Source organism: Peromyscus leucopus, chromosome 7, assembly GCF_004664715.2.
Source record: "Peromyscus leucopus breed LL Stock chromosome 7, UCI_PerLeu_2.1, whole genome shotgun sequence".
NCBI classification, from domain to species: Eukaryota; Metazoa; Chordata; class Mammalia; order Rodentia; family Cricetidae; genus Peromyscus; species Peromyscus leucopus.
The window spans coordinates 45,297,315-45,325,135 of record NC_051069.1 but is presented as its reverse complement, the minus strand read 5'-3'; the positions used below and the strand labels follow the sequence as shown (position 1 = coordinate 45,325,135).

General features: G+C 50.2%; 1 protein-coding gene across 3 annotated transcripts in view; it reads left to right on the top strand.

Annotated features, from left to right (window-relative positions):
* B3gat1 (beta-1,3-glucuronyltransferase 1) overlaps positions 1-26,895 on the top strand; it is a 28,984-nt gene extending 2,089 nt beyond the window's left edge. The window contains exons 2-7 of one of the 3 annotated variants that reach the window (XM_028872576.2): positions 17,411-17,509; positions 17,654-17,800; positions 21,578-22,086; positions 22,742-23,038; positions 23,535-23,635; positions 26,714-26,895. In XM_028872576.2, the coding sequence (XP_028728409.1) occupies positions 17,506-17,509; positions 17,654-17,800; positions 21,578-22,086; positions 22,742-23,038; positions 23,535-23,621 (1,044 nt within the window). In that variant the 5' untranslated portion in view covers positions 17,411-17,505 and the 3' untranslated portion in view covers positions 23,622-23,635; positions 26,714-26,895. Of the gene's footprint in view, positions 1-17,410; positions 17,526-17,653; positions 17,801-21,577; positions 22,087-22,741; positions 23,039-23,534; positions 23,636-24,706 lie in introns of all 3 variants that reach the window. The other 2 variants (XM_028872577.2, XM_028872575.2) reach the window with 2 other exon arrangements.
* The last annotated feature ends 926 nt before the right edge of the window (positions 26,896-27,821 follow it).

Sequence of the window (27,821 nt, the reverse complement as noted above, 5' to 3'; positions counted from 1 at the left end):
TTCAATACACTTGGATTTTTTTCCCATAGTTTTTAGGGGAGGGGACCAAGTCTATCGTGCCTTCATGATATGGAGCCCGGAGTGATAAATAAGATCTTTGCAAGGATAAGATATGGAAAAGGGAGAGCTAACCAAGAAGCCAGGCTCTGAGCCAGGGATTCTGGTGGTCCCGTGTGGCTAGAAGAGAAGAATGAGGATTTCTGGGTGCTCCTCTGCCTGACAACTGTAGGAGAGGCGAGGCCTTGGCCAAAGGAGAAATCAGAGCATGAGACAGGCAATGAGGAAGCAGAGTAAAACCTTAGTCAGGTGCAGCAGAAGTCGGAATATACGAAGCCTTCCTCTGCACATCTGCAGCATCGCAACATTGTGGGTCATCCTCTCCTGGGGAGGCCCCTCACTGGAGCCGGTGGGGTGTCCACTGAGAAAGACTCTGATGGAGTCAGGCAGGCTCACAGCAGGGATAGGTCATGAACTCAAAAGCAAAGTGTTCCAGGAGCATGAAAGAGACCCTCCTGCTGTGCCACTGTCCAGTGTTCAGGAATGATCACCTTCTGGCTTCCGCCCATCTTACCTGGTCCTGGAATGTAGTGTGATGGGGCAGGAGGCAGAACATGGGTAAGTCTGACACCTAGGGAAGAGGGAGAGAACCCTTCCCGGTGTAGCATCCTTCTTGCTAGGGCTCCAGACAAGATCTTTGGGAATGCCCCCAAAGACCAGCAAGGAGACATGGTCATGGTCCAGAGGAGACAGGCTGCTGGATGGGCTCACCAAGGTCCTACATGTCAGTACCTCCATCCCCAGCTAAGTGGACTTTGAGGGAAAAAGGAATCCTCTGAGGCATGTTTTCCTGACAGTCTGTAAATTGGGGAATCATCATCCTTTTAGACTGTTAAGTCCAAGGGCTATGAATGTTAATTTCATTTATACATTTTATGCAATCTTCTTCCCTGCCCTACTCTCCCGGTATCTGGACAGCTCTAGAATTGGAAGGCCAGTGGTCAGGCCTGGCTAATCCAGGCTGGCCCTATTCAAACAGTCTATGGAGACCCCTCTCCCTATTCAGACCTTCTACAGTCAGTCTGTCCCCACCTTTAACCCATGTAGCTATCTAAGCTCCGACTTTGAACTAGACCCAACTCTTCCTGGTCCAGAACCAAATTACCCAGAGCGTCTCTCCACTAAAAAGCAGCAAGACTGACATTTTCATATCTAGTGATTTTTTCACTGTAAGCATTACATATTACCAGCAAATGGTTATCGAAATTTTTTTGAGATTTACAAACACTCTAAATCTATGACTATTTACCCTCCATGCTCAAAGTGACTATGGCGAGAAGTCACCCAGAATTCAGTCCACTGGCCTTGACTCCTAAGCACCTACTGTGTCCCAGGCTCTGCACCTGGTGACGAGGACATATTGCATCCAACGGACTAAACCCTGTGTTTTCTGTTTAGCTTTGGGAAGGTTGTGTGGATTGCTTGCGTTTTTCCCCTGCAGCTACAGCAAATTTACTTTTCTAATGAGGTTTAGCTCCGGCCAATATTAAAATGGGCCTGCGCTCCCTGCACACACACCAGCTGACAGCAGCACGGGAGGCAGGTTCTGCGCCAAGTTCCTGGCGTGGATTAAGGCTTTGCCATCACCAATAAGCCCCAAGGTGGAGAGCCTGAGTCTGGATCAAGAGCTGCATGGTTGGAGAACTTACCAAGCCCAAGGGGTTGGAGGTCTTCTGCTCAATGTGCAGAGCCATGGGCAAGATTTTCCTCCCTGTATGTATAAACTGTGCAGTCCAGTCGTGTGCTTATGTAAAGGAAAGTGGACAGTGATGGAGAGCAGAAAGAGCAGAGACAAAGGTCTTGGTGGTCAGAAGTGTCTCAGTACCAGAGAGCAGCTCCCCATTCTCATGGGGTGGCCTGGATCTAAGGGTGAGGCTCTGTCATCTCTATCCTGCTTGGCTTCTTTGTTTCTAGGGCAGGTGAAGAAGGGTCTGAGCACTAGGACCAGGTCTAACTCTCTAAGCTCAGGGTTGCTGCTAATTATCTGGCTGTGGTTCAGAGCTGGTGACAACCAGGGCTGAGTGTGGGGTGGACCGCTTCCCTTTGCTCACCAAGCAGTCCATCAGCACTGCGGCCACAGTTCGAGGGCCCCAGAGCCACCTGTGGCCAGTGGCTGCCATCTCCAACAATACATTCAGAATGCTGCCTGCAGCCCAGAAAGCTCTAAAACAGCTACGGTGGCCGTGCCTTTGCACAGAGGGGTTGGTACAGTGTGCTCGCAGGAGCCACAGTGCCTGGTCTCAGATCCCGCCTCTGCCTCATCTCAGTTGGATGGCCTTGGGGTGCTGCTTACCTCTAATTCCTCATCTCTAAGACGGGAGTAATATTAAGATGTTGAAGAGGGGGGTGAGTCCTTGTAGTCCATCATGCTAATCACTCAGAATGCACAATAGCGGGTGCTTTTTTGTTTTTTTATTTGAAAATGGAACACAATTTGTATTCTTCATTTATTTAGCAATTCACAGAAGCACTTGCTGAGCAGCCCACTCTGTGCCAGGCTGTCTGCCATCAGCACATGGCCTTGCATGCAACACCAACCCCTCCAGAGCCTCTGTTTTCTGACCTGAGATAGAATATGGCCCTAGAGATAAAATATGACTGGGACTATGTTCTTACTTTAAATGACTGCTGTTTTCTATGTCTGAAGGTAGGGAAAAATGGAAATTCTGGCTCATTAGAGTAACACACCACACGCACGCACGCACGCACGCACACAAAGCAGCAGCTAGGTTCAGCCACAAGGTCAGCCACTGTGGCATCTTGCTGAGTGAGATAAAGGGATTTAAGGGGGCTCTTCCTGAGCCTACCCCCATGCCTGCTCTTGAGAATAGCAAAGCCAAGAGGCTATGGCCCTGAACTCAATGGTGGGCAGAAGGCAGAGAAGCCCTGCCAAACAGGAATCAACTGTCACCTACCCAGCAGCAGAGTGAGTGAGAGAGGCAGCAGAGTCCTGAGTTGTTGCCCCAGCTGGGCCCGTAGCTCACTTGTGTGACAGAACTTGTGAGGTCCTTGTTTCCTCAATTAAAGTCTGAAGGGCGTGCACCAAATAGCGCGTGCCCAGTCAGCAGAAAGTCACACCACATAGGTCCTCTGCAGTCAGCACACTCTGGGAACTGGTGTCCCGGAGGTGGGAAGTGGAAGGTGGGGACAGCAAGCAGGGAGCATGTGAGGAGCTGGTGTATGGATGCCCAGGCTGCCTGGGCCACCAGGCTTCCCCAACACTGGGCTCTGTGGCCCAGGCTGCTTCCTACACTTTCAGATGACGAGACAGATGCCACAGTGGCTCCACCCGTGTCTAAGGCCACTCAAACCCGAGGGTCTCCTTCCACACTGTGCTCTGACTTTCCTGACACCCTGGTGCCTGGCTTTGGTGAAACAGAGGTAGGTGAGGAGCAGGGATCCTCACTGGCTTAAGACCTGGCTTCTAACTTCTCACAGACCAGGTCTGCAGCCTTCTGGTTCTCAAGCCTCAGAGATTGGCGATCATCCTCACCTGCCCTCCCCCCCCCCATCATTGCCCCAGCACCCTGTCAGAGCAAAGCTGCTTCCAGGAGGTGTTGGTGCCTGGTCCCCTGGGAACACGGTGAATGTCCTCATTCATATAACATCAAGGAAGATGCTGTTTCAGAGAATCTCCATGGCCATCCTAGTAGATAGTTGTTCTTCCCTAAGCATCCTTCACATCCTTCCTATCGGCCCCATCAGTTCTCTCTCTCTCCCTCCCCTCCTTTGCCTACAGACCTCACAGTAGACGTGACACTGTTTTCAGAGGCTGAAGGACTGACCAGCTGGCACCCACACTGCTCAGCCACAGGCCAGGGACCCTGGTTCTGCAGCCTGCTTAGGATGATGAACAGCCTCTAGGCATGTGATTTTCTTTCTCCGTCAGAGCTTCTGAACTTAAGCTGACGTATTACTCTCCTAACTCATCACTTGTCGATATTAACTTCTTCTCCCCCTCATAAATCTCTCTCTGTGTCTCAGAGCAAGCGGCCGCTGCTCTAGCCTCCTCCCCTGCCAGGCAGCCGGCTGCCAGTACGAATACCCGTTATTCTAAGAGGTGCACCCATAGGTGTGCCCTGAACTGATTTCTTCAAGGTGACACTCCCAAGAGACAACCAGAAAGGTACTGAGAAGCTCACTTGGGACCACATAGGACACCACACCTAACCCAGCTTCAGGGGAAGCTTGCTGGGCCTGTGGGGATGTCCTTGTTGGCCAGATTAAAATGGACCATGTGTACAACAAGCTCTCTTTAATATTTTGTGCTAAGAAAAAATATGTAACATAAAACTTACCATCTTAGTTATTTTAAATTTACAGTTCAGAAGTCAAATATAGTCACTGTGTTATAGAACCGATCTCCATCTTATCTCCATCTTGAAAATCAGAACCTCCACATCTGTTGAGTACCACCACCCTAGCCCTGGGCTTCCACCTTGCTCTCGGTACATCATGTGGGTAGAACTTACACTCTCTGTCCTTTTGTGACTCATTTGTTTCTCTTATAATGTCTTATAATGTTATAAGGTTCATCTATATGGTAGCATGGGTCAGAATCTACCCCCGTTTGTAAGGCTGAGTGATGTTCCACTGTGTGCACATGCAACATTTTATTTAAACATTCATTCAGTGGACTGGTTCTTTGCTGCCAAGCATGGAGTACAAAGTGCTGGATCAATAGCAGTTGGCCCCAACCTGCCCTTCCTGATGCAGGAAGGACCCAGCAGATATATTGGTACTCAGAGTGAAGTTATGTGCTGGGTGTCATAGGATTCCAAAGCAGGCAGGAGAGCCCCATTTTATCTGGTGTCTGTTTGGACCTCTGTTTGCTCCCTCCAGCCATCCTGTGTTTCCTAAGCATCCTCGGGTATTCAGTCCCCAAGATGAGTGTGACCTTCCTAGTTCTGGGAGCTGAACAGCTTAGCAAGTATTGGGACAAAGGGAAGAGTCTTCCACACAGACATCCTGGCCCCAGAGAGATGCCTATGTCCTGGACCAACATCACACCTACTGTCTTCCTGGAACCCTGAAGGTGAAATCTATCTGCCTTTTTAGGATCTGTGTCTGGACCCAGAGCCCATGAGGCCCTGGCGAGCCCTTGGGGGTGTAGCAAGCAAATCTGCTTTAAGCATGTGCCTTTGCAGTGTTCAGCCTCCTTCCCAGAGAGGTGATCAGTGATGCATAGCCACCCTGCAGCTTGCCATGTAATATACAGCCCATGACACACATAGATAGTGTCAGCATAATCTCCACATGTGGGAATGAGATTTAAGGGACCCTCCATTCATCACACCCACACCTGCTGTGTTTGCAAGGAGTGGCACACACAAGCTGGCCACCCCGGCTAATACACAGTTATTAGCATGCTCACCCAACCACCTTCAGCACATCACATTAACCGTTTCTTACCCAGTCAGTAGGGATAGCTGATGCCACACAGCATGAACCTTAGGGACAGAGCAGGCATTCTGAAGAGAGAGAGAGAGAGAGAGAGAGAGAGAGAGAGAGAGAGAGAGAGCTTAGAGTTGGGAGGTAACAAGAATGAGGTTCCCAGGAACCTACAACCTGGGTTAAAAGGACAGGAAAATTATTGTGTGCAGGAGTCCCTAGCCCTAGATCCCCATTGATGTATCTTAGCATCTTAACAGCTTTGGCCATAGGACTTGCAGAACTCCATAGTCCTTCATAGTGGGCATCTTGGAAGCTAAATGGGGATGCAGGACTACACTGTGCAGGAAGAGAGCAAGGAAGAAATAGTCTTCAGCAGAGGATGGAACACAGAGCAGCCACAGTGTCTGACTCTCATCTCCTCTGGCCTTTAGTCCCAAGCCTTTGCTACTCAGACTAAGAAAACAGCGCCCCCTAAGGCTGTAAGGGAGAATGCATGGAACAGGGCTTTGGCGAGTTGTTAAGGGAGCCTGCTGTGAACAGAAGCAGAGTGAAGCAGGGCCACAGTGCCAGGTCCCAGGCAACACAATCTTCCTACACGTGGGAAGCCTGCCTGCCTCCGGCCACCCCGATGTATCATGCTACTGCATGCCAGCCACCTACAGTCACAAGAACTGAAGTCCCTGTGCTACCCAGCTCTATGGAAGGAGGAATGTGCTAGAAAAACGGCCCTGCAACCAGTTAGTGCTGACCCCTGGAAACAACTGGAGTATCCCCCTTCTCTGCATCTTTTCCAGGTGGTGGGTTCCAACTGAACTTTTAAAGTTTTTATTGGCATATATTAATTTTATATAAAAATGTGTTTCATTATGATATTTTCATGCATGTGTAGAATGTTCTTTGATAATGCTGTTACCCTCTCATGCCCCCACCCACCCACTCACACACTCCTGGAGTTCTGTTTTTAAAACAAGGTGATAGTGCTGGCTGCCACTGCTCTTCTGTTTTTCATGATCTAAGAAATGGTTGTGCTAATCGTGAACCAGATGCTCCCCGTGGATTCCCTCCAGTGACCACAAATAGCCCTGTGAGGGTTACAGTTAAGGAATCTGAGCTTCAGAGATATTGGTGACGTCTCTGCATTGTGTTGGGCCCTGGGTCCCAGGTGGGCATGCACACATTTGACTTAGAGGACGAATATCAATCCAGCAAGTGCATGGCAGCTTACAAAGCTCACCGTCTGATGACTCTACACGGAATGTGTGAGCTTGCAGGGCAGGGGAGGCAGTGGGTAAGGCTAGGAAGGTCCCAGGGCCTTGCCAGCACCCTTCTTTAGACACAGCACAGACATCAGTACCAAGGGAATGTGAGGCAGAGAGTGGCCTGGAACCACATCAAGAGTGAGAAGGGCAGTCCTAGGAGAGCGAACTGGTGCCAACTGACCCACCCTCCCTCTAGGACACAAAGCCCTGACATAGCCTGAAAGGCTCTGCATGCTCTTTCAACATACTCAAGGTTCAGATACATGGTTCCGGGGCGAGACCCACCCTGTGTTCCTTGGCCTGCCTGGTCCCAGTACCCAGGTCTAGTAAGGATCCAATAGGTGTCTGTGCCAGGCTCCATCGTATATATGGACACCCTCACCCCTACTCCATTCAGACAGCATAGCCATGGGCTGTCCTCTGTCCTTGGGGTCTCAGAGGGCAAAGGCAGTATCTCTCCCTGCCTCAGAGCCAGTGATTCTGGGGGCAATGCAGTGCTTCTCAGTTTAGGACCATCTTCTGCCAACTGTTGGTGCGTGGCAGCCTGGCAGAGGGAGAGATGAGGCCTCCTGGCCAGCTGCCCACGTGGCTTCTGCTGCTTCTGTTTTTGAGCAGCTGTAGCTCTACTAGTCCCTGCTGCCTGCCTGGTAGCAAAATAGGCTGAGTCCCTCCTCTGCTAAGCAGGCATCCATTGGAAGTGCTAGCCCAGTGGATATTCACTAACTGGAGACAGAGCCATCCCACAGATGTCCTGAGCAGTCCACAGGCCTCTCACGGGGCACTAAGATTGCAGTAGGTTGGGCGGAGAGATTCTCCAAAACCAGAATGGGTAGGCACTTAAAGAGAATTTCGCTGTACTGCGGAGAATCTATAGGCAAGGCAAACCCCTCTTGTGGTCTCTTTGTGGTATTGAATGAAGTACACTGCCAGTCCTGTGCCTTTCTCCAGGGAGTAAGGTGAGGTGGGTCGGGGGAGGATATGAGAACACTTCTGTTTGGAGGAGGTCAGACTCACTAGCTCGCAGAGAGCTCATAATGCAGGAGCAAAAGCGAGCATTTGGATGTGCTAGCTCCTGAAGATTGATGATGATGCCTGGGAGAAGGCTGGTGACCCACCAGGAAAGGAGAAAAAAGAAAAGCACCTGTCTGTGCTCAACACTCCCACACCCAGCACCTGCACAGGGATTAAGCAGTGGGTCCTGGATCATTGGTGATACCCCGTTGCCCCACAGTCTACCTGTGACTGAGGTCTGTTGGCTCCTGTGAGTTTTATCACCTCATCACACCTTCAAACCTGTCCTATCTGGGATTTTTTTTAAGTGTAAAGTCACACCAGCCCTGGTGGCCAGGGACAAGGGCATCTCAGTTTCTCAGCTGCCATTTGAGCATGCAGGGAAGAGCCCTTTGCCACAGGGCTGAGAAGGAGGAATTGCCACTCTCAGGAAGAAGACTATCCCAACAGGAAGCCAGCAACAGACTTTAGCCAAGAGATGTGCTAGAGCCACACTACCTGAGATGTGCTAGAGCCACACTACCTGAGATGTGCTAGAGCCACACTACCTGAGATGTGCTAGAGCCACACTACCTGAGATGTGCTAGAGTCACGATACCTCAGATGTGCCAGAGCCACACTACCAGAGATGTGCTAGAGCCACACTACCTGAGATATGCCAAAGTCACACTACCAGAGATGTGCTGGAGTCACACTACCTCAGATGTACTAGAGCCACACTACCTCAGATGTGGTAGAGACACACTACCTGAGATGTGCCAGAGTCACACTACCTCAGATGTGCTAGAGCCACACTACCTGAGATGTGCTAGAGCCACACTACCTGAGATGTGCTAGAGCCACACTACCTGAGATGTGCTAGAGCCACACTACCTGAGATGTGGTAGAGTCACACTACCTGAGATGTGGTAGAGCCACACTACCTGTTACCTGGAATAGTCGAGGAAATATAATCCCTACCCCTGTGCCTCAGCTTCTTCATCTATTAAAAAAAAAAAAAAAAGGAGGAAAGAGAAGCTTTGGAATCCTAAGGGTTTAATGATTAAATTAGATAAACAGCACAGGATAACTTGGAACCTGGAACCACCCTCATGAAATTTTTAGAGGGCTGCCTCTACTCCAGCACTGCAGAGAGAGCAAACTGGCATGCTGGCGTCATCCCTTTTATAATAATCTCAGGCCCAAGCCTTGGGAGCCAAGGGAACATGAGATAGCCTTTCATTCCCACAGGGACCCGACCACAAGGTTCTCCAAGAGGCCTTAGGAGCCAGAACCAACACTGAGCTGAACTTGTGCTCTGTCACTCGGGTGGCATGCTAGACCTCTGCACACATGTGCAAGTACATATGTATGTCATGAAGAGAATGCATGCCCTCTGAAATCACTCCGTAGGTGCTCTGTGGCTTGCCATCAGCCTTGATCTGCTGTCAGGATGAAAAATTCAGTCCCAGACCCTTTCCAGATTGAACTTATAAATATCACACCTAGGAAGAGGAAGGGCAGGGATCTGAGACACCTTTACCAGATGACCTCTTTCTACACCATCAGCTCCAGGAGGGCAGTGGGTAGAAGTACAGAGGCTCATCTGATACCAGACTTCCACGTCCCAGGGTCTGTAACAGCCACTGGACACAGGTGCTCACCCCCAGGCACACCAAACAATGGCAGAAGCCTGGCGAAGAAAAGTGAGGGGGAGTGTGGAGGCCACAGCAGGGAGGCAGATTTCCAGCTGAGGTGTCATGGGGTGGAAGGGCCCTGCTGGGCTCACTCCCAGAGCCTCTGTAAGCCCCTTAACCCTGGGGCTGCCCTTGATCTTGACTCTGGTTCATGGCTTCATATCATGTGGTAAAGCCAAGGTTAGCCCTTGAGAAGGAACTGTCTCTGACTAGCCCAGCCCATCTCTTCCTCCACTTGTTCTTTTAAGGGAGCTCTAGTGGACCACCTGAGGTTCACTGGAAGTAATCAAAAAGAAACAAGCTAGGAATCCCATGCCAGACCCCTCCCAGGCTGAGGGGATCACAGTTACAGGAGTGTATGTTTATTGGGATCAACTACATGCCAGATTGTTTATGCTAATTTTTTTCCTAACAACCTAATAACCTACCTGGGGAAACGCCATTTTAGTCCCATGAGAAAATGAAGGCTCAACGAAGTTCCCTTGCCACAGTGTAGGAAGAATGAGGTCACAAGATGCCCAGGACCCAAGCTCTTGCACTATTGCGCCATTCCTTCATGGATCATTCTTTCTGGGCAGAGGAAAGAGAAAAGAGCTGGCAGAGAGGTCAGAGATGATGGGAGAACATCTGGCTTGGCTGGTCCTTGATGTTACTGCCGAGATCTATGATGGTTAGGCAAGAGCTAAGGAGCTCAAAAAAGGAGAGGACCACCTGGCTGCTTGTGACAGGCAGGCAGCCTCTAAGGCGGGCCCCACAGTCTATAATTCCAAGTGTTCATGTATCAATACCCTCCCATTCCTGTCACTAGCTTCTAACCCATAGAATGTGGTTATCACCACCACAGTTACACTCCACCGTGTAGGACCTCAATGAACTCTGGATTCTCTCCTTGCTGACATCATACAACAAGAGGCCACACAGAGGAGAGCCGCACATGACAAGGTGCTCTGACGCAGACAGGCTACAGGAGGTAAGCACCTGTGGCCCCAGTGAGTAACCATGGACGCAGATTCTTCTCCAGTCAATCCTACAGATAAAAAGGCAGCCCAGCCAATCCTTCGGTGAGACTCCAACAACCCAGGCCTGGAGTCCTGATCTCAGACACTGAAGACAGCAAATATGTGAGATTTTAAGTTCCTTTGCATACAGTAACTTGTTAGACCCCAAGAGCTAATGAATTTGATTCCCTGGGGAATGGACAGTGACATTCCCACCCTAAAGTTGGCATGGCTTTTGGAAGAAGCCCATGGCGAGGAAGGGGAGAAAACAAGGTAGAAGAACTAAGGAGGTGAGGGAAACTGACCCTCTCTCTGGCCTCGGATTAGAATGTAGCATTCTTTGCAAACAGGGACTTCCTCCCACATCATGGAGGCAAGCACTGGATGACCCTATGCTGTCTAACCACTGTCCTGTCATTGGTCATGACACACCTTCCCTGACCCAACCACCAAGTACTGTCCCTCAGCTTAAACAGTCATCCATCATATCTCTGCTGCACGGTGGCTCATAACCGAGGCTCCTCCATGGACTGGCTGGCATTTCCAGCTGTCCCCACCTCTCCAACAGCTCTCCAAGTGCTGTGACCTCTTTGGCTCTGCCCATTCCCAAGAGCCAAACAGTGAGGTATCTAGTGCTAATGCCCTGACTATTACACCCAACAATAGGCATGGACATGGGATGGCTCCACAGGACAAAATATGGGCGTTTGATCCAGCTCCTCCTGCACAGAAGTTCCGTGGAAAGTGAATGTTTCATGTAGTTTGGTCTACAGACCACTAGCATAACCCAGGTAGCCTCAGGAAACCCAGCCAGGACCATTATTTATTCTGTTTAAATTTCTGCCATGGACTAGAGAGGACTTGGGCTTGCAGAGAATCATGCTAGGCTAAAACCCAATTTTCATTTTTCACATACTCATAACCTAAATCTAATTCAAGGCTATTTCTGGGAAAGAAAAATATAGGAATTACCTTTTAAAAGAAAATTCAACAAACCCCATGGTTTTTGACACGGTTGGACTGCAAGACAAGACCATTGCTCACACCAAATCTGGGGTAACATAATTCCCTCTTCTCCTTGAGTCCTCGGCTTGGTGTCCCAGCTGAAAGGAGGCAAGATGGCAGGAGATCAGAGCCTCATGTTGCCCTTCCTACCAAAGCATCACAAGTGCCAGGCAGCGGGGGCCAGGCCACAAAGCAGGAGGACATTGCCCTTTCCTGGTCTAGTCCTTCCTCTCCTCAAGCAACATGGGAGTAGGATGAAAAGAAGCCCTTTAGCCTTGGAAGCCTTATAGTTCCTTCCTGAGACAGAAGTCTCCAGTGAGTGGAGTCTCCAGGGTGAACCAGGAGAGCCCGAAAGCAAGTCCCAGAAGAATCCATACACAGGAGGAGGAGTGGATATTGAAGGGATCAGGATTCAAGGTCCACAGCCTCACCTACATGTCACCCTGAGATAGGAACCTATAATGTCGCTTCTCTAAGATCCTGTGTCCTCCTATGCAAGGTGAGGACAAGGTCTCTGCCTACCAGAGCTGTTGGGACTGTCAAAGAGCTGAGCTTTACAAAAAAAACCGCACACCCCATGCGTCAAGGTAGGATTAGGAGTGGAGCTTTTAGAAGACCCCTTCCCTTCCCATTCTCTCCCTCTTCTCCCCTGTGAGTGAAGAGCAGGAGGCTCTACAGGCCCCCTGTGTGTTCTAGGGGCTGTCACTCTGTGAGCAGTCAATGCCTGTGTCCTGCACCCTGGGAGACACTGTAGGCCCAAGGCAGTAGTGCCGTGGCTGAAGGGCTGGGGCTGGGTTAATGAAGTATGGATTGACTGGGCTGCAAGCTGATTAGCTCTGGCATTGGGCTTTTCCTGAGCAGTGCCTGCAGAATCAATACTAATCCCTTGATCCCATTAGGGGCTCCTGGAGATCTCTGGGACAAAGTCTGTGCCTCCGTTTCTGCAGAGAGGCCCTGTGTAGGGAAGAGAGATGCTGGGATTGGGGCCGACACCTCACCATCTTTATCCTCTTTCCAGTCCGCCCTCATCCTTCTGTTCCTAACCCCACTCCCAAGAAGAGCCAAGAATTTCCCCAGTCACCAGGGTCCCTAGCCCCAACCCCTCCTGAGAGGCTGACTGTGATCCCATAGAAAGAGATGTTGTCACTGGTGTTGGCTCCCAGGCTCCCCAGTAATGTTCCACATGCTTCTGCATAAGGATGGAAAGTGTTTCATTGGAGTTTGTTTGTTTGTTCTTTTGTTTGTCTGTTTTATGACACTGGGGATTAAGCCTAGGAACACACACACACACACACACACACACACACACACACACACACACACACACACAGAGCAAGAATTATCTCACTGAAAATAACACTGCAACCCACAGTCTGGAAGACACATCTTCATGGGTTTTCTAATTAAGAAGCTAACTATGTTACAGAATTACTAGGCATAAAGGCTCGATGCACAATTAATACTTTTCAAGTGGAGATCAATAAGCCCATCTTCAGATACCAGGGCCATTGTTTAAATGCCTGTGGGCTCAGAAGAAAGCCATTCTGTCTCTGTAGAATTGGTCAGCCTTGAGTCCAACTTACACATCACCCTGGCCCTCTTGGGCCAGCTGTTACTATTCCTCCAGCCTTGGATGATAAGAGCTCTTCATTTTGATCCCCCAATACCCCTGGTTTTTATCTGTAGCCCACAGCACTTTGAAGCCTGCAGAAACAAATCCTGTGACTAGCTCTCCCCAACTATCTCCAAGGTCGTGTGGGCTTTCAGCATGACCCAGTTCCATAGGGAGCTGTAATGGCAGCCCTCTGAAACTGACTCTGGACTGGATGCACACCTGATGCATGCCTCGTGTAGGACATGTCTTCATCCTCATGGAGCCTAATCAGCATAGCTTCAGGTTGTTAAAATAGCAGAGCTGAAAACTCATTAGAGTTATTCCAGTCAACTCCCATGCTTTAAAGCTAAGAGTAGAGGTCAGGGGGGTAAGCAGTGTGAACGGTCACCCCTGGTGCCCAGGACATGGGCTGCCACTCTCCCAGCTCTTGCTCCTCATCCCATGGCCATTCCTCAATGAGCCTTACCCATTGCACACACAATATAACCTTTGTCCCTGTGCATGGGATGCTTAGAGGACACTAGGGGAATGGAGGCTGCTCATGTCTGCACTTGCTGGACAGAGGGGCCAGCAGTCACTGGGGTCAGTCAGGAGGATGTGTGTGAGCAATGGCATGGGAAAACATGAATGCAGCAGACCCTCAGCTCCCACACCTCTCCACACAGACATGTCCTATCTCACTGTAAAGCCCCATTCAGCCACCTGTTTCTCAAACACCATTCTTTTCCACCTTACCTCCTGCCTTCTCCCAGCTTTCTGTTGATTCTTCTGCCTGACCCAGTCAAGATTCTAGAAACCATTCTGAGGTCTGTGCTGACGACACTGACAATCACCACATTCCTCCTGTCCTAGGCTGAAACTATAGTCTTCGTGTGACAAGCCACCTTGGTCTCAGAGTCCAATGTAGGGACAGTCCCAACCCCTGGCTTCCTGCCTATACCCAGGCACCATTGCCAGTAGACCCATCCCCTGCTGGCCAGATGGTGTTCTCCAAGTCTGGGGGCATTCTCTGCTCTACTTAATAACCGCCTGGTAATTAGCTCCACGATTTTGCCACTATGCTTATAATAGCCTCCATTAAAGTTATGGGGTTTTCAAGCTGTAATGGCTTCCAAAGTAATTAATGCACAACTGGGTTTATTGCTAAGTTTATTTTTAGAGCTTGTCTCTCTGTCTACCCTCCCTTTTCTTTCATAGATTTTTTTTGACCAAAGGGAAAAAAATGTGATGGAATCAGACACTCCTAATGCCCCCCCTACATCATGCTCATATCCTTCTCATTGTCTCTTCCTGTTTCTTCCTCCTGTTACAGCATCCGGCAGATATTGGAACTCACAGTTCAGGGAGCTATGGTAGAGGAAGGTGGCTCTTAAGCCAGTGTTTATCCAGGCAACAGCTTCCAGCCACATGGCCTCGATGTAATTCCAGTTCCATCATTTCGTCTCTGACCAGGGGCAAATTGCTTACCCATCTTGCTTCAGTGAATCCAACTGCAAATAGAGACACACCAGTACCTGCCTCTCGGGGTAGCCATGAGTACAGAGCAGAGTAGAGGAGTAAACACTGTCGGCTGTCTTTGTCACTGGACACCATGAATGCTATAGGAAAGCTGGTTATTGAGAGCAGTGGCCCAGACAGACACAAGTGGGAGCTGAGTGAGCCACAGGTCCAAGCACCTGCCCAGAAGAAGAGGCATGAATGCAGGAAAGCCCTCACGGGCTGAGGTCAGGTAGTGATCATCTTCTTTCTTCTGTTTTTCCCAACCTGGACTCAGAAACTTCACCCACAGCAGAGACCTTTGAAAACCAGACATTTCTGCAGCCCTGGCCACATCTGGCCTCCCTGTGCGGTCTGTTGTCTGTTCCTGCAAGAGAATAGCTAGGGCCAAGTTGCTTACAGAGGACGGGAGGGATTTGCTCCGTAGTTCTGGAGGGCGAAGTGTCAGAGCATGGTCTTGTGAGGACCGAGTGCTGCTTCTGCTCACAGAGGAAAGCAGAAGGGTGAGTGGCAGCCATGGGAGAGAGGGGCCTGAGGGGTGCCCCTGCTTTAGAATAACGTCCTCTCGAAGGAGTAAGAAAGACATTAGCCCCTCTTAATTACATCATCAGCTCTTAGAGACCTCACCTCCCAACAATGCCACAAGACAGATCTCGACCTGTATTTCCAAGGGGAGACAGGACGTCCACAGGGAGCTGCAAGGGCTGCTGCACATGGCTCAGCATCTGCTCCTTCCTGGGTGCCCCCCTCGGCTTATAATGTGGCATTCAACCCTCTGGTTTCATTCCCTACGGAATGGGGTGGTAGACAGCTAACACCAATTCTGGAAGCTGTGAGCCTTTCGTGAGAAGGACCGGGCGTGGGGTGCTGGCTCCCCCAGGGTGGTGCCCTTGAACAGAAAGCAAACCTTGGTCTCCCAGAAGACACTAGGACTAGCAGAGAGAAGTTGTGAGAAGCAGGGGGAAAAAAATGCACACTGTTTCCAAAACTGGGTCACAAAATGTTCTGGTTGGCCCTAACTCTCAACCTTGGCAAGAGCCCAGGAGCACATGTGGGCTGGGTGGGGCAGACAATATGGCCTCTGGGGTGACTGTCAGGGTGACTGTCTATCATATAGTGACAGACTTTGGCATGATGAGCATGGTGAGGGGCCAGCTTTGGGCACAGCAGCATCTGCCCAGGAGGGAAGGGAGGAAGAGAGGGAAAGGCTGTGATCATTCCCAAGGGAGCTAAGAGCTGGCCACACTTACTCTTCTGTCACAGGAGAGCACGAGTTTCCAAAGAAGTGTCTACCAGCATCTCCTCTGCAGAACCTGGAGTGAATTCCATCAGGTTGTTCTACAGCAAGGGTCTTTCTTGGGGCTCCCACTGCTACCATCTTTGAGAAGTGTCTCCCTGCTACCCAGCAGCTCCTCGGAGAGCAGCCCTCTCTCCCGCTCATCCTGTGAGGAGAAGGGGCCCAACAAGAATTCCCTACAGCCATAAACAGAGGAGGGCCCTGTGGTGTCTGAGGGAGTTAAAGATTAGATAGTTATAGTTATAGTTAGTTAAAGATTGGATAGTTATAGTTAGTTAAAAATTAGATAGTTATAGTTAGTTAAAAAGAGTTTTCCCTGTTAAGAATTTCAAAAAAGAAACTCATTAAAGAGATGTAAAGTACATAAATTTGACAAACATTATAAGATAGTTCTCAGTTAATAATATAAGTTAGGATAGAAAGTGATTACTTACCAAAATAGGATAAATAATGAAATATTTTCTCTGAGTTTATCAAATGCAAATGGACTAGACATTGTTGAGGTATTTATTGCTTATATATATTGTATATAGTTATTGTACTTATTGTATATAGTTTTTCTTATATTAATTATAACTTTTTTCTTTTTATTAGAATAAAAGGGGGAAATGTGATATTTTATTTGTGCTAAAATGTGATTTTATTTGTATGTTAATAAATAAAGTTTACCTGGAGATCAGATGTCCACACCCTCTACATCAGTCATAGCACACACCCTTAATCTGATCACATGGCAGGCAGAGTCTCTGTTTGGTCAAGGACACATCCAATCATGGTGATACACACTTTTAACCCCAGGACCAACCATAGAGACCTAGAGGTCTGTATAGACAGACAGTGATGAGGAAGTGATGTGGCTGGGCTTAGAGCCAATGAGAAGGCAGAACAGGAAGGCAATAGAAGCACAGGTTAGACAGGACAAAGCTCTCTCTGTGGAAGCTACTGCATGGTGGTAAGCTAAGGCTAGTCATGGCTATTTGCTCTGATCTCTTTGGCTATTACCTCTGCATTTGGCTCTATGTTTCTTACTTAATAAAACTGTTTAGAAATTCGTCTACAGGGCCCTTAGGTCACTTCCTCACGGTGTCCAATCTTAACCACTTCTGCTTACCTACCCTTGAAGGAGGCCTCACTCTGACACTGGGCCAGAGCTGTGAAGAAACCATCTATGCTAATACAATTACAGCAGCCAACGTTGCTGGTACATTTCTATCGGGGACCAAACCCTGAGTGCTTTCTGAGACTTGATTCATTTAATTCTGAGAGCGGCTTTGGAAAGCAGATGACTGATCAATCGTTGATAGACTCGTGCAAACTTGATAGAACTGTCCCAAGGCCACAGCTCCTGCGTGGGCCAGTTAGGATTAAACCAAGGCGTATGTTTCTCAAGTCTGTGTCTTTAGGCAACCTATCCTACTGTTCTTATACATGCCTGCATGTGAAGGGAAGGGCACAGGCTCATCCAACCTTGCAGCTATACAGGAAGGCTCTGGGGAGAGGGATGCTCTGTTGAGAAACTCTGGATGCTGTGGGTCTGGAGTAGGCCAGCTTCTGTGATCCGTGTCCACATTCTGGCCATCCGCCACTGCTCTCTCTTACAGGTATCAACCTCGGAAGGTTCCTGACCCTGCCCTGGACTACTTACTGCCCCTTCGCAGACTCCCGTCACGCTGGACTCTGCAAACTTGCTTCCACAATGGGTGGGTGTGAGCGCTGGTGAGAGTTACTGGCCAGTGTTCGGCTTCTGCCTCCCTGTGCCTGGCCGGCCGGCCCATGCCTGTTCTTTTCTCCTTTGTGCTGCCGGCGCTCCGTGGCCACTCTCCCCTGACCTTACCATCGCTCAGGTAATGAGGAGCTGTGGGTGCAGCCAGCCTTGGAGATGCCGAAGAGACGGGACATCCTTGCGATTGTCCTCATCGTGCTTCCCTGGACTCTGCTCATCACCGTCTGGCACCAGAGCAGCCTCGCGCCTCTGCTTGCTGTGCACAAGGGTGAGCCCAACCCCACTCCCACCCTGGCCTGGCTCGGGTCCTAAAAGCTATCCTGCTATCATTCTTTTCACACCTGGGCCCTGATCTTACCTTGGGGGAATTTGGGCCCTCTAAGACTCCACTGAAAGCCTCCTCCTCCCCCTCCTCCTCCTCTGCTCCCCATCTCCCCACACACATTGTTTTAAGTACCTGGGATTTGTTACAATCAAGTATGACACAATCCAGACAGACAGCAAGTCAACTGGCTTGAAAAAGTAATCTGTTACTCAATGGTTCTCAAGAGGAGTGGGTAGACCATGATACGCAAGGCAACATGGAGGAGCACTGGGGCCCTGGGTCGGTAAGCAGAGAGTGAAGCAAGCTGGGACAGAACCTATAATGTGGTCATTTCAGATAAGAAGGAAAAAAGGCCATATGAGCAGCTAAGCAGGCTGAGAAGTGGACGGTATAGTCAGAGTGTCCTTTTTCAAGACGGGGTATTACTATATAGCTCTGATTGGCCTCCTACTCACTGTGTAGCACAGACTGGCTTCAAACTCCTGGCAATCCTTCTGCTCCAGCCTCTCAAGTGTTGAGACTACTGGTACACATCATCATGCCAGGCTCAAAAGTGGATAGATTGGATGATTTCTGTGGACTTTTGGACATTAGGGTGGGCTCACTTGCCCTGTATTTGGGTCTTGGGTGATTTAGGCCAGAGGAAGATTGGCTTGTAGGATGTCTGATGAAGATGCAGGAATGCGGTCAGTTGTTTACTATTTCTTAGGAAGGGCAGACCCTTCTAAAGTCCACAAAGCTCTGAACTGTCAAAGGAGTGTCAAATTTTAAATGATTAAAACAGGATTGATGTAGATACAAACACGTGTACCCAGTTCCATAGTACTTAAGGATAGGTCACTCAACAGGGGTGCTGCGGAAGGAGCAGAGTCTTGGCCTCTATTGTGGAGTGTGAGGGGATTTTTTTTTTTTTTGCTTTAATTTTGAATTGTTGAGGGGCAACCCCAGGCTTGCAGCATGGTAGACAAGTGCTGTACCTATAGGGCTATATCCCAGTTGTATTTGTGCTACAGAACCTTTCAAGGACAGCAAATCATTTGCCCCCTTTTGTCTGCTTAAGAGACTCTCTGGGCAAAGGCCTGAAGAGACAAAGAGTCTCCTGAGAGCAAGGGGAAGAGCTGGGGTTAGAACAATGCCCCTTGGGCTCTGAGCCCTGAGTCCTCTTTTTTACTCACACCCGAACCTCCACCCTCAGACCTTCCTTGCCTCCATCTGGCTACCTCTCATTCCGTCTTACTAAAGCCACCTTCTGCCCCACCTCGCTGTGACAATCCCAGGGAGCAGCTAGAGTCAGAGACCTCAACTGCTGTGGCTACAACAGCATGCAGATCACAGCCCATGCTGTGCTCTCCACCAGGGAATCCACTCAGTCCTTAACCTCCCTGCAGTTCCTCAGTCATCCTGTGGTCCCACCACCCTTGCTGGGGCACTCTGGTTCTCTACATGATGTCATCCCCTGCTCATGACCCCAGCGCCTCCCTTTGGGGCTTGTCAGTTTTGAATCACTGTTATCCTGTGAATACCTCATTCCAGAGGGGTTAAAACTACCATATATAAAATGACATAATGTCTGTCGTCCTCTTGGCAGAGGGAGGGAGGGTCAGAGACATCTCACCAAGAGCCTTTTAGGATTCAGGGTTGGCAAAAAGCCCTGGAGCCAGGGGGAAGGACAGAGTACAGGGTGGAGCCACACCCTAACGTGTGGAGAACTTCCCCAGGACCCGGTCTTCTACCTGTTTAGGATGATCTGGAGAACAGAGGGCTATACAAAAATGGCTCCAAATCTTCACCCTCAACCCCAGTTTCCAAAATATTATTGGCTACCAGATAAATGAATTCTTGCATCCTGCTCAGAATATCCCGGACATTATCCCCTTTTCCTTAATGTTTCTTTTCAATTAAACTCCAAAGTCCCCTTTGATGAACTACATCTGTCAGTCCTCCTGTTCCCCACTCACTCAGCATTTGATCTATGGCCTGGGTAACAGACTCTATGTCCCTGGCAACGTTAGCTTGTAAGCAGTCCCTGGGAGACAAACGTGGATCACTTGGGTTCATCTGCACTGGATTCCACATTCTGCAAGCCTTGTTGTTAATGGAGATGGCAGGACACTAGGCCAGAACAGGGGAGCCATGGCCCAGGATCCCCTATGTCCACATGCCAGCCCTTCCATGTGGCTTGCTTATGTCATCCTCACATAAATACGCGGAGCTACAAGGAAGCAGGCTGGCTAGTGTCCTACACAGGAGCTGACAGGAGCTGTGCCTAGTAGTGGTCCAAGCCCTTGATGTGTGCAGTTATCTATACAATAACTCCATCAAACAGATGCTGTTAGCATTAGCTAGTACTATTAGCTCCATTTTATGCCCACTGAAATCAAGGCACCAGAAACTAATAAACTTGTTCTAGACCATGCAGTTAGTCACAGCAAACAGCAGCGTCTGAGCCTGGGTTTCCAAGTCTGCCCTCTGGCCATTTCCATTCCTACTAAGATACGTATGAGCATTGAGCACTACACTGTGTCTGACTCATGAATCCTTCAAGCCCAAAAAGCATAACTTGGAGATCGGGGAGTTGATGCAAACGAGAATGCCAACAGCCCTGATTGCTCCTCCTGCCAGGTTCCCCAACCAGGAAAATGTTCCAGATGTGAGAAAACCTTGGTCCTCAGGGCTGCCCCAACTTGAAACAGGTTACTTTCAAAACATTAAGGAAGTAATGGCTCCCCCTTCAGGCTGTGAGCATGTGGCCAAAGAATAGGCTTTTGCAGGTGTGGCATCCTTGGGGTGCAGATTCAGAACTACTGGATGCTAGGACAAGAGAACTGTTCATAGGTACAGAGAGCCAAATGAATGTGTCTAGAAAGTACTAATTAGGCTGGATGTGGTGGTGGACTTTAAATCTAGCCCTCAGGAGACAGAGGATCTCTGAGTTCAAGACCAGCCTAGTGTACAAAGTGAGTTTCAGGACAGCCAGAGCTACACAGAGAAACCCTATCTCGAAAAACCAAAACAACAACATCAATAATGATAATAATGTAGTAATTAGGAGATTGACATCAGACTAATTAGGAAACCTAAACAAGTCTCTAACGAAAATGGAAGAATGTCTAAACTCAAATGATATTCAGGATTCAAACCCTTACTGGTAACTATGAGTAAAACCCACCGGAACCAAATGCAGTAGCTAAATGCTATGTTGTGTACCAAAGTCCAAAGAACAGCTTGCACAGGACAAGAGAGAAAGGTCTCACCTGACTAGACGGTTTGTGGGAAACCTGAAGTTCCTTTTGAGATTCAAATTGTGTTGTAGCCACCCACTCCCACCATTTCCTGGCTCTGTGGAATCCACACCACAGAACATATTAGGCAGAGGCTTTGGAGGTGACAGTCAGGACATTGTCATTTAAAACCTTGAGGAACTGGAGATAGATGACTGGAAGGTGGCCAGCTGCATCCAAATAGCTACAGGCATGTTAAATATGATTGGGGGGGGGGTCACTTGTATGTCATCCCAGGAATCCAAACTAGGAAAATTTTCATGCGAGTGCCAGGACCACGGGTTAGAACCTCAGGTCTAAAGATGGAAGCAGTTCTTCAGAGGGGCAGAGGACAGGACTGTCTTGGAAGGGTGGGTGACTTTGAAAGCCCTGTATCAGAGCCAGGCCAGCGCCCTCGTCCCCCACCCCCTCCCCGCACCGCCTTCTCCCACCTCTGCAGATGAGGGCAGTGACCCCCGGCGTGAGGCACCACCCGGTGCAGACCCTAGGGAGTATTGCATGTCCGACCGAGACATCGTGGAGGTGGTGCGCACAGAGTACGTGTACACGAGGCCGCCACCGTGGTCCGACACGCTGCCCACCATCCACGTGGTGACGCCCACCTACAGTAGACCGGTGCAGAAGGCAGAGCTGACGCGAATGGCCAACACACTGCTGCACGTGCCCAACCTGCACTGGCTGGTGGTGGAGGACGCTCCACGCAGGACACCCCTGACAGCGCGGCTGCTGCGCGACACTGGCCTCAACTACACACACCTGCACGTGGAGACACCCCGCAACTACAAGCTGCGAGGTGATGCCCGAGACCCTCGCATCCCACGGGGCACCATGCAGCGCAACCTGGCCCTGCGCTGGCTGCGGGAGACCTTCCCACGGAACTCCACTCAGCCAGGCGTAGTGTACTTCGCCGATGATGATAACACCTACAGCCTGGAGCTCTTTGAAGAGGTGCACTAGGGACCAGAGGAGAGAGCGTGGTGGGTGGGGTTCAAGGAGACTGGAGGATGTGGGGCCCAGACCAAGAGAGGAGCAGAGGGTAGTCCCCATGAGGGGACGCTATGGCATGCATAGACACATACAGGAAACCTCAGGCTGGGCTCACTCACACTGCAGAGAACCAGGGAAAGAAATGGGGTAAACCTCAGAATAGGTTAAAGGAACCCAGCCCATTAAAAGGAAGTCTGTTGAGGCTTGTGGCTCCCAAACCCTAGTCCTGGCCTTGGAGGTTTGTTCTCTGAAAGAGACCTTTTTATGGGATCACTTAACATGGCCACCAGAAACCTCTTGGGTGGACAGTTTGAGCGTGCCTGTTAACTTTTGAGAAGAGAGGCTCAATTCAGATTTTAAAGTGACAAGATCGAAATATTTTGTCACCAGGCCATATGGAGAAGGTGACCAACATCTTGGCTGAAAGATGTCTTGAATGCCTAGGTAAGATTCATCTAGGGATTCCTCTAGAGATCAGTGGCAGGAGGTCTGGAGATCTGACTAGGAGGGACCCACACACATCATACACTCATTAAGCGAAGTGATCTACCTCCTGTGGGGATGGGTAGCATTTTCATCCTAGACCCATATCCTGACTCAGGTTCTCAACTTCTAGATGCGCAGCACAAGGAGGGTGTCCGTGTGGCCTGTGGCCTTCGTTGGTGGCCTTCGGTATGAGGCCCCAAGGGTGAACGGGGCAGGGAAGGTGGTTGGCTGGAAGACAGTGTTCGACCCCCACCGGCCATTTGCAATAGACATGGCTGGATTTGCCGTCAACCTGCGGCTCATCTTACAGCGAAGCCAGGCCTACTTCAAGCTCCGTGGTGTGAAGGGAGGCTACCAGGAAAGCAGCCTCCTTCGAGAACTTGTCACCCTCAATGACCTGGAGCCCAAGGCAGCAAACTGCACCAAGGTCAGACCCTCTTTAGAACTGATGGCTAGTAAGGCAAGCACTCCCAGGTACCTCTAGACCTTCTGTGGATCCAGGGGGAAGAAGAGGCCTCAATAAAGCTTTGTCAACCATCCCCACCCAGGATGGTAGCTTATTGTAAGGTGGCCACAGTGCTAACAGGGAGATGGGGAGGGGTTTCTATTGAGGAATCCCAAGGATCACTGGCTCTCCATAGAGACATCTGTGTTCCATGACCCCTGCTGAGTATACACACATACACACTAAGGCAAGTGCACACATGCATATATGCACATATGCACAGCATGTGCACAAATGTACATAGGCATGCATACAGATGTACATAGATAGAAATAAAGAACAGTTACAAAAAACTTGATGGGGCAATGGTAGAAAGGGAAAAGACAGAAGAAATACTTGCAGGGTGTGGCAGGGAGCCAGGAGGTGGCAGAATAAGCTGGGCACATGCACCACTCATTTTGTGTCTCTGGCCACGCAGATCCTGGTCTGGCATACACGGACTGAGAAGCCAGTGCTGGTGAATGAGGGGAAGAAGGGCTTCACTGACCCCTCGGTGGAGATCTGAGACTGAGCATGCAGGTAGGAGAGAAGGCCAGAGTGTTCAGGGCACTGGACAAGCAGCACCAGTCTGGGAACCAGCCTCCATCTCTGAGGGCTTTTCCATTTGCTCCTTAATTGTGGGAGGACAAGACCACTGTGGGCAGAAGCGTGGCCCAAGTCCCCTTCCCACTGAGCCCCCAACAACTAACCAGCAGCTTCCGTGCACACAGCTGGGTCCTCCTGCATCGCCTTCTCTCACTGTGATGGTCGTGCTGGCTGTGATGTGTGACCCACAGTGAGGGAAGTTCTCACCTGGTTCTGTGGGTTACTTCAGACACAGGGCTGTGATGAGGACACACTACACCAGATCAGTGGCCCCGTGGCTTTTAGTAACAGATGAAGGAGCGCACTGAGCCGGGACCCTGGAGCCCACACCACTGCCAGGCTACCGTTTCCTGTCTCAACCTGGTGTCACTTCTCTGTTCCTGATTGTTTTATATGTGGAATGGGCTGCCAGGGCACTGAAATCAACCTGTGGCACATACAAACCCTATGTAATAGTTCTTCATTTTGAGTGTTTAAATCCCATGGGGGTAGGCCACCATATTTACCTACACTTTAGGGGTGACAGTGATGTTCAGAAAAGAAGCTCAATGAGGTGCCTAAAGTGACACATTAGCCCACTTGTGCTAAGTGTTTTTGAGGGGCTTTTTGTGATCTTGCCTTTTGGGAGCACCACTTTCCGGGTTCACTACTCCAGACCCAGCCACAGATCCAGGGGCTCATACCAGACAAATACTTTGATTTTTGTCGCAGGACACCAGCAGCCACCACGTCCTTGGGACTACAGGGAGGGAGTCATCCCTGAACTTAAAGTCCTTGGCCAGTGCCTCTTAGAATGTGTCAGGACAGAGATTCATCCCACCTCCTGCCCTCACTGGGTCACTGGAATATTCTCCACCACTTGCTTTTCAAAAGCATCTCCGAGGGGAACCCAGAGAAGCTCTGTGGAGTCCCCTAGGGGCTCCGGGTTGAGCAGTCTGTCCTGCTTGCCCCAGCTCCACCTTGCCCCAGGCTGATACCTGCCTTGTTCCTACTCTCCCCACACAGGAATCTCCTTCTCAGACCCTGATCTTGGCCTTCCATCCTCTCCCATGGCTGATAGTCACACTGGGGCAGACTCCTGAGGAGCAGCATCACCTCCTGTCTATTCTGAGGGCTTCCAAGAAAGCTCAGCTAGATGCCAGGATTAAAAAAACAAACAAAACAAAACAGAGAATTTAAGCACAGAATTCCAGACCTGTTCTCTCCATCAACATGGCCAAAGGCTTAAGAGACCCGAGGGCCGTGGGTTCCAGCGGCCAGCAAAGCCTGTGCTCAGCACACCTCCTTGGAAGCTCCCTGCATTGATGGGGCTGTGTAAGCAGGTGACCCTGCCTTGGAGTGATGCTGGAGCTGAGGGAGGTCAGAAAACCCCACTGTCGAGTGCAGCATGGCTCTCCATGGCACCCTGCTCTTGGGTCCGGCATGACTACACAGCATGTGCCCAGCCAGGACATTGTGAAGACCAGAGAGCAGACCGGGGCATGAAGGTGCCCCAGCACTCCTCATTCACACCTGCTCTTCCTCAGAGCTGCTCCCAAATCAGAAATACCTCTGGCTGTCCTCTGGTTCATGTTTACAGGGCATAAGGCTGTCTTGGATCCCACCTGACACCCAGCCCTGCATCGGGGGAGCCTGGGCCTACCTACAGCTCCCCCTGTACCTCAGGCTGTGGGAGAGCGAAGGCCCTTCCCATGTCCCTCAAGCCTCCTGTGCCAGAATTGGCAAGGTGGTGGGCCTAGAGCCAGCACAGGTCACCGACTGACCTGGATAAGAACCACATCACCCCAATGTCCACACTGCCTCTCCAATACCCCTGGGCTGCAATGCCCCTTGCCTGGCTTGGACTAGGGAGGCCAAATGCCCTCTTCCCAGAACCTGAGAATCACAGACCTCAGGACTGGAGCTAACAGTAATAGATAAGCAGAGCTCTTCCTGAGAAAGTGAGGCCCAGCAACCACAGCCCTTCCCTGCACTGATTCCTGTGAGGGGTGCAGGAGCGAGCAGGGGACTCGAGACAAGAGTGGGAAATGTTTGAACACTGGAAGGAAAGGAGATGAGCACACACTCACTGCTTTGGAAATTACTCTATCGTACACAAAGTGGGAAAGCTTGCCAAGCCAGCCTGCCTCGTGCCCACTGCCCCTTCTCCACCCCAGAGAAAACAGTATGCCCAGGCTGTTGCCCCCACCCATCCAAGAGACACAGCTGCCTGGGTGCCCAGCATCTGAGAGGCCCCTGGCTCTGGCTGGATGGCACCCTCTGGTGGTCATCTCACTCCAGCTCCTACAAGTTGGAAGCACAATGTTCCTCCCAAGTGGGGAAAAGGAAAGGGCACAAGCCCACTGAAGAGGTGTTTATTTTTTAACCGCTAACAGCTCTCCCCCTCCATTAAAACTTATAGGACAAGCCCGAGAGTCATTCAGAACCCACTCTTGGGTGGGTAGGACTCAGTCCACACATCTAACATTCAGAGAATAGCATCGGCTGCCTATTTTGAAATGGATTTTACTTCCCACAGCCTTCAGGAAACCATCTGATGGGATTAGATCCCACAGCCACCTTGCAGGATATTCCCCCCCCCCAACCATTGACACTTTGGATGTTGCTTTGGAAACTGACCCCTTGGCATCAAATGGGTGGCATGGGAGAGGGAGGAAATGGGCACAGGACATCTATCCGATGAGTGGATTTATGTCTGGGCACTCTACTGCTCATTCATAGAAACGGACAGTGAATGCCAAGGTCAAACCAGCTGCTGAGGCTGCCTTCTTAGCCAAAACCCAGCGCTCCTTTTTAGGAAACTGAAAAGGAAAAACAAAATGGGGATCTTATTATTATTTTTTTTTTGGGCAGATGCTAGCTCAGTTGTTTTCATCTAATATCCTCTCTTAGCTGCATGTGTATTTATTTATAATTACGACCCTGGTGGACTGCAGCCTCCACCTTTGTTGAGAATGAATGTGTGACGGATCAGAACTGGGTCCATGTTGACAACTTGTTCTCCAAACCCAGGCTGTTCCCTGCTCCCTCGCTGGAAAGCCCCACCACAGAGGAGTCAAGCCAGGGGTTTAGGAGCTCCACGGGCAGAGGCTGGTGTGAGGGTGGAGCCCAAGCTGCTGCACCATCTGGGCTGTCTTAATTTAACTATTTAATTTGTTTTCAAAATTAAAAGTCAAATATGGTTTTTAACAGTTGTAATCCTCTTCAGCCTTGCCTTATTTTAGTCTCGTTTATTAATTTAACCATCCAACAAATATTTGCCAGATGCCTGCTATGCATAGACATTCTTCTAGAAGCCAGCACACAGCAGTCTTCATGGGGCTCACCCACAAAACCCAGGAGACAGACAATGGCACTGCTGTAGCATTTCAGGTGTGAGGTGCTGTAAGAAGAGCAGAGTTTCTGGGGAAGATGGGGGGTAGCAGTGGGATGGGCTGAAGTTCCATAAAGCATGGAAAGAAAGGTCTCCCTCATGCGGGGACCTTGCGCAGAACAGCAGCATGCCAGCATGCAGCTGACGCAGACAATCCTGATAAGAGAGAAATGTCCCCAACTGCATGCAGAGTGCTTCTCATGCCGATAGCTCGTGGCTGGGGGGAGAGTAATGTGACTGCAACTGACTGGGCCAGGGAGGGGTGGGGGGTGGCCTGGGAGATGTGGTTGGCAAGTCAGAAGGAAAGCCGAGAATCAGCTGGCCTCTGAAACCAGGCTAAAGCTTCTGGTTTCTACTCCAAGTGAAAATAGGAGCCACTGAGGGAACTGACTCTGCTTCCTGTGCTGAGGACAATGGGCCAAGGCAGGGGACTGGGGAGGCAGCCCCTGCAATAAACCAGGTACAGGATGATGGTGGATGGGATGAGGGCGCAAGCTCTGGAGCATAGACGTGGCTGCACTCCAAGCCTGCTCATGAAGGGTCGGGTGTGCAGTGAAGAGACAGGAGCCCAAACTGTTGATGCAGGACAAAGTGCAGGAGAGGTCACATGAGGGAAAGTGGAGTTCTGCTTCTGACCTCGTCGTGCACATGCAACAGCTAGTGAGGGTCATCTATCTGTCTGTGTACCTGAGTGAGGATGGGAACAGACACCGGACACTGGAGAGTGTTGGTGTCAAGATCCCACAG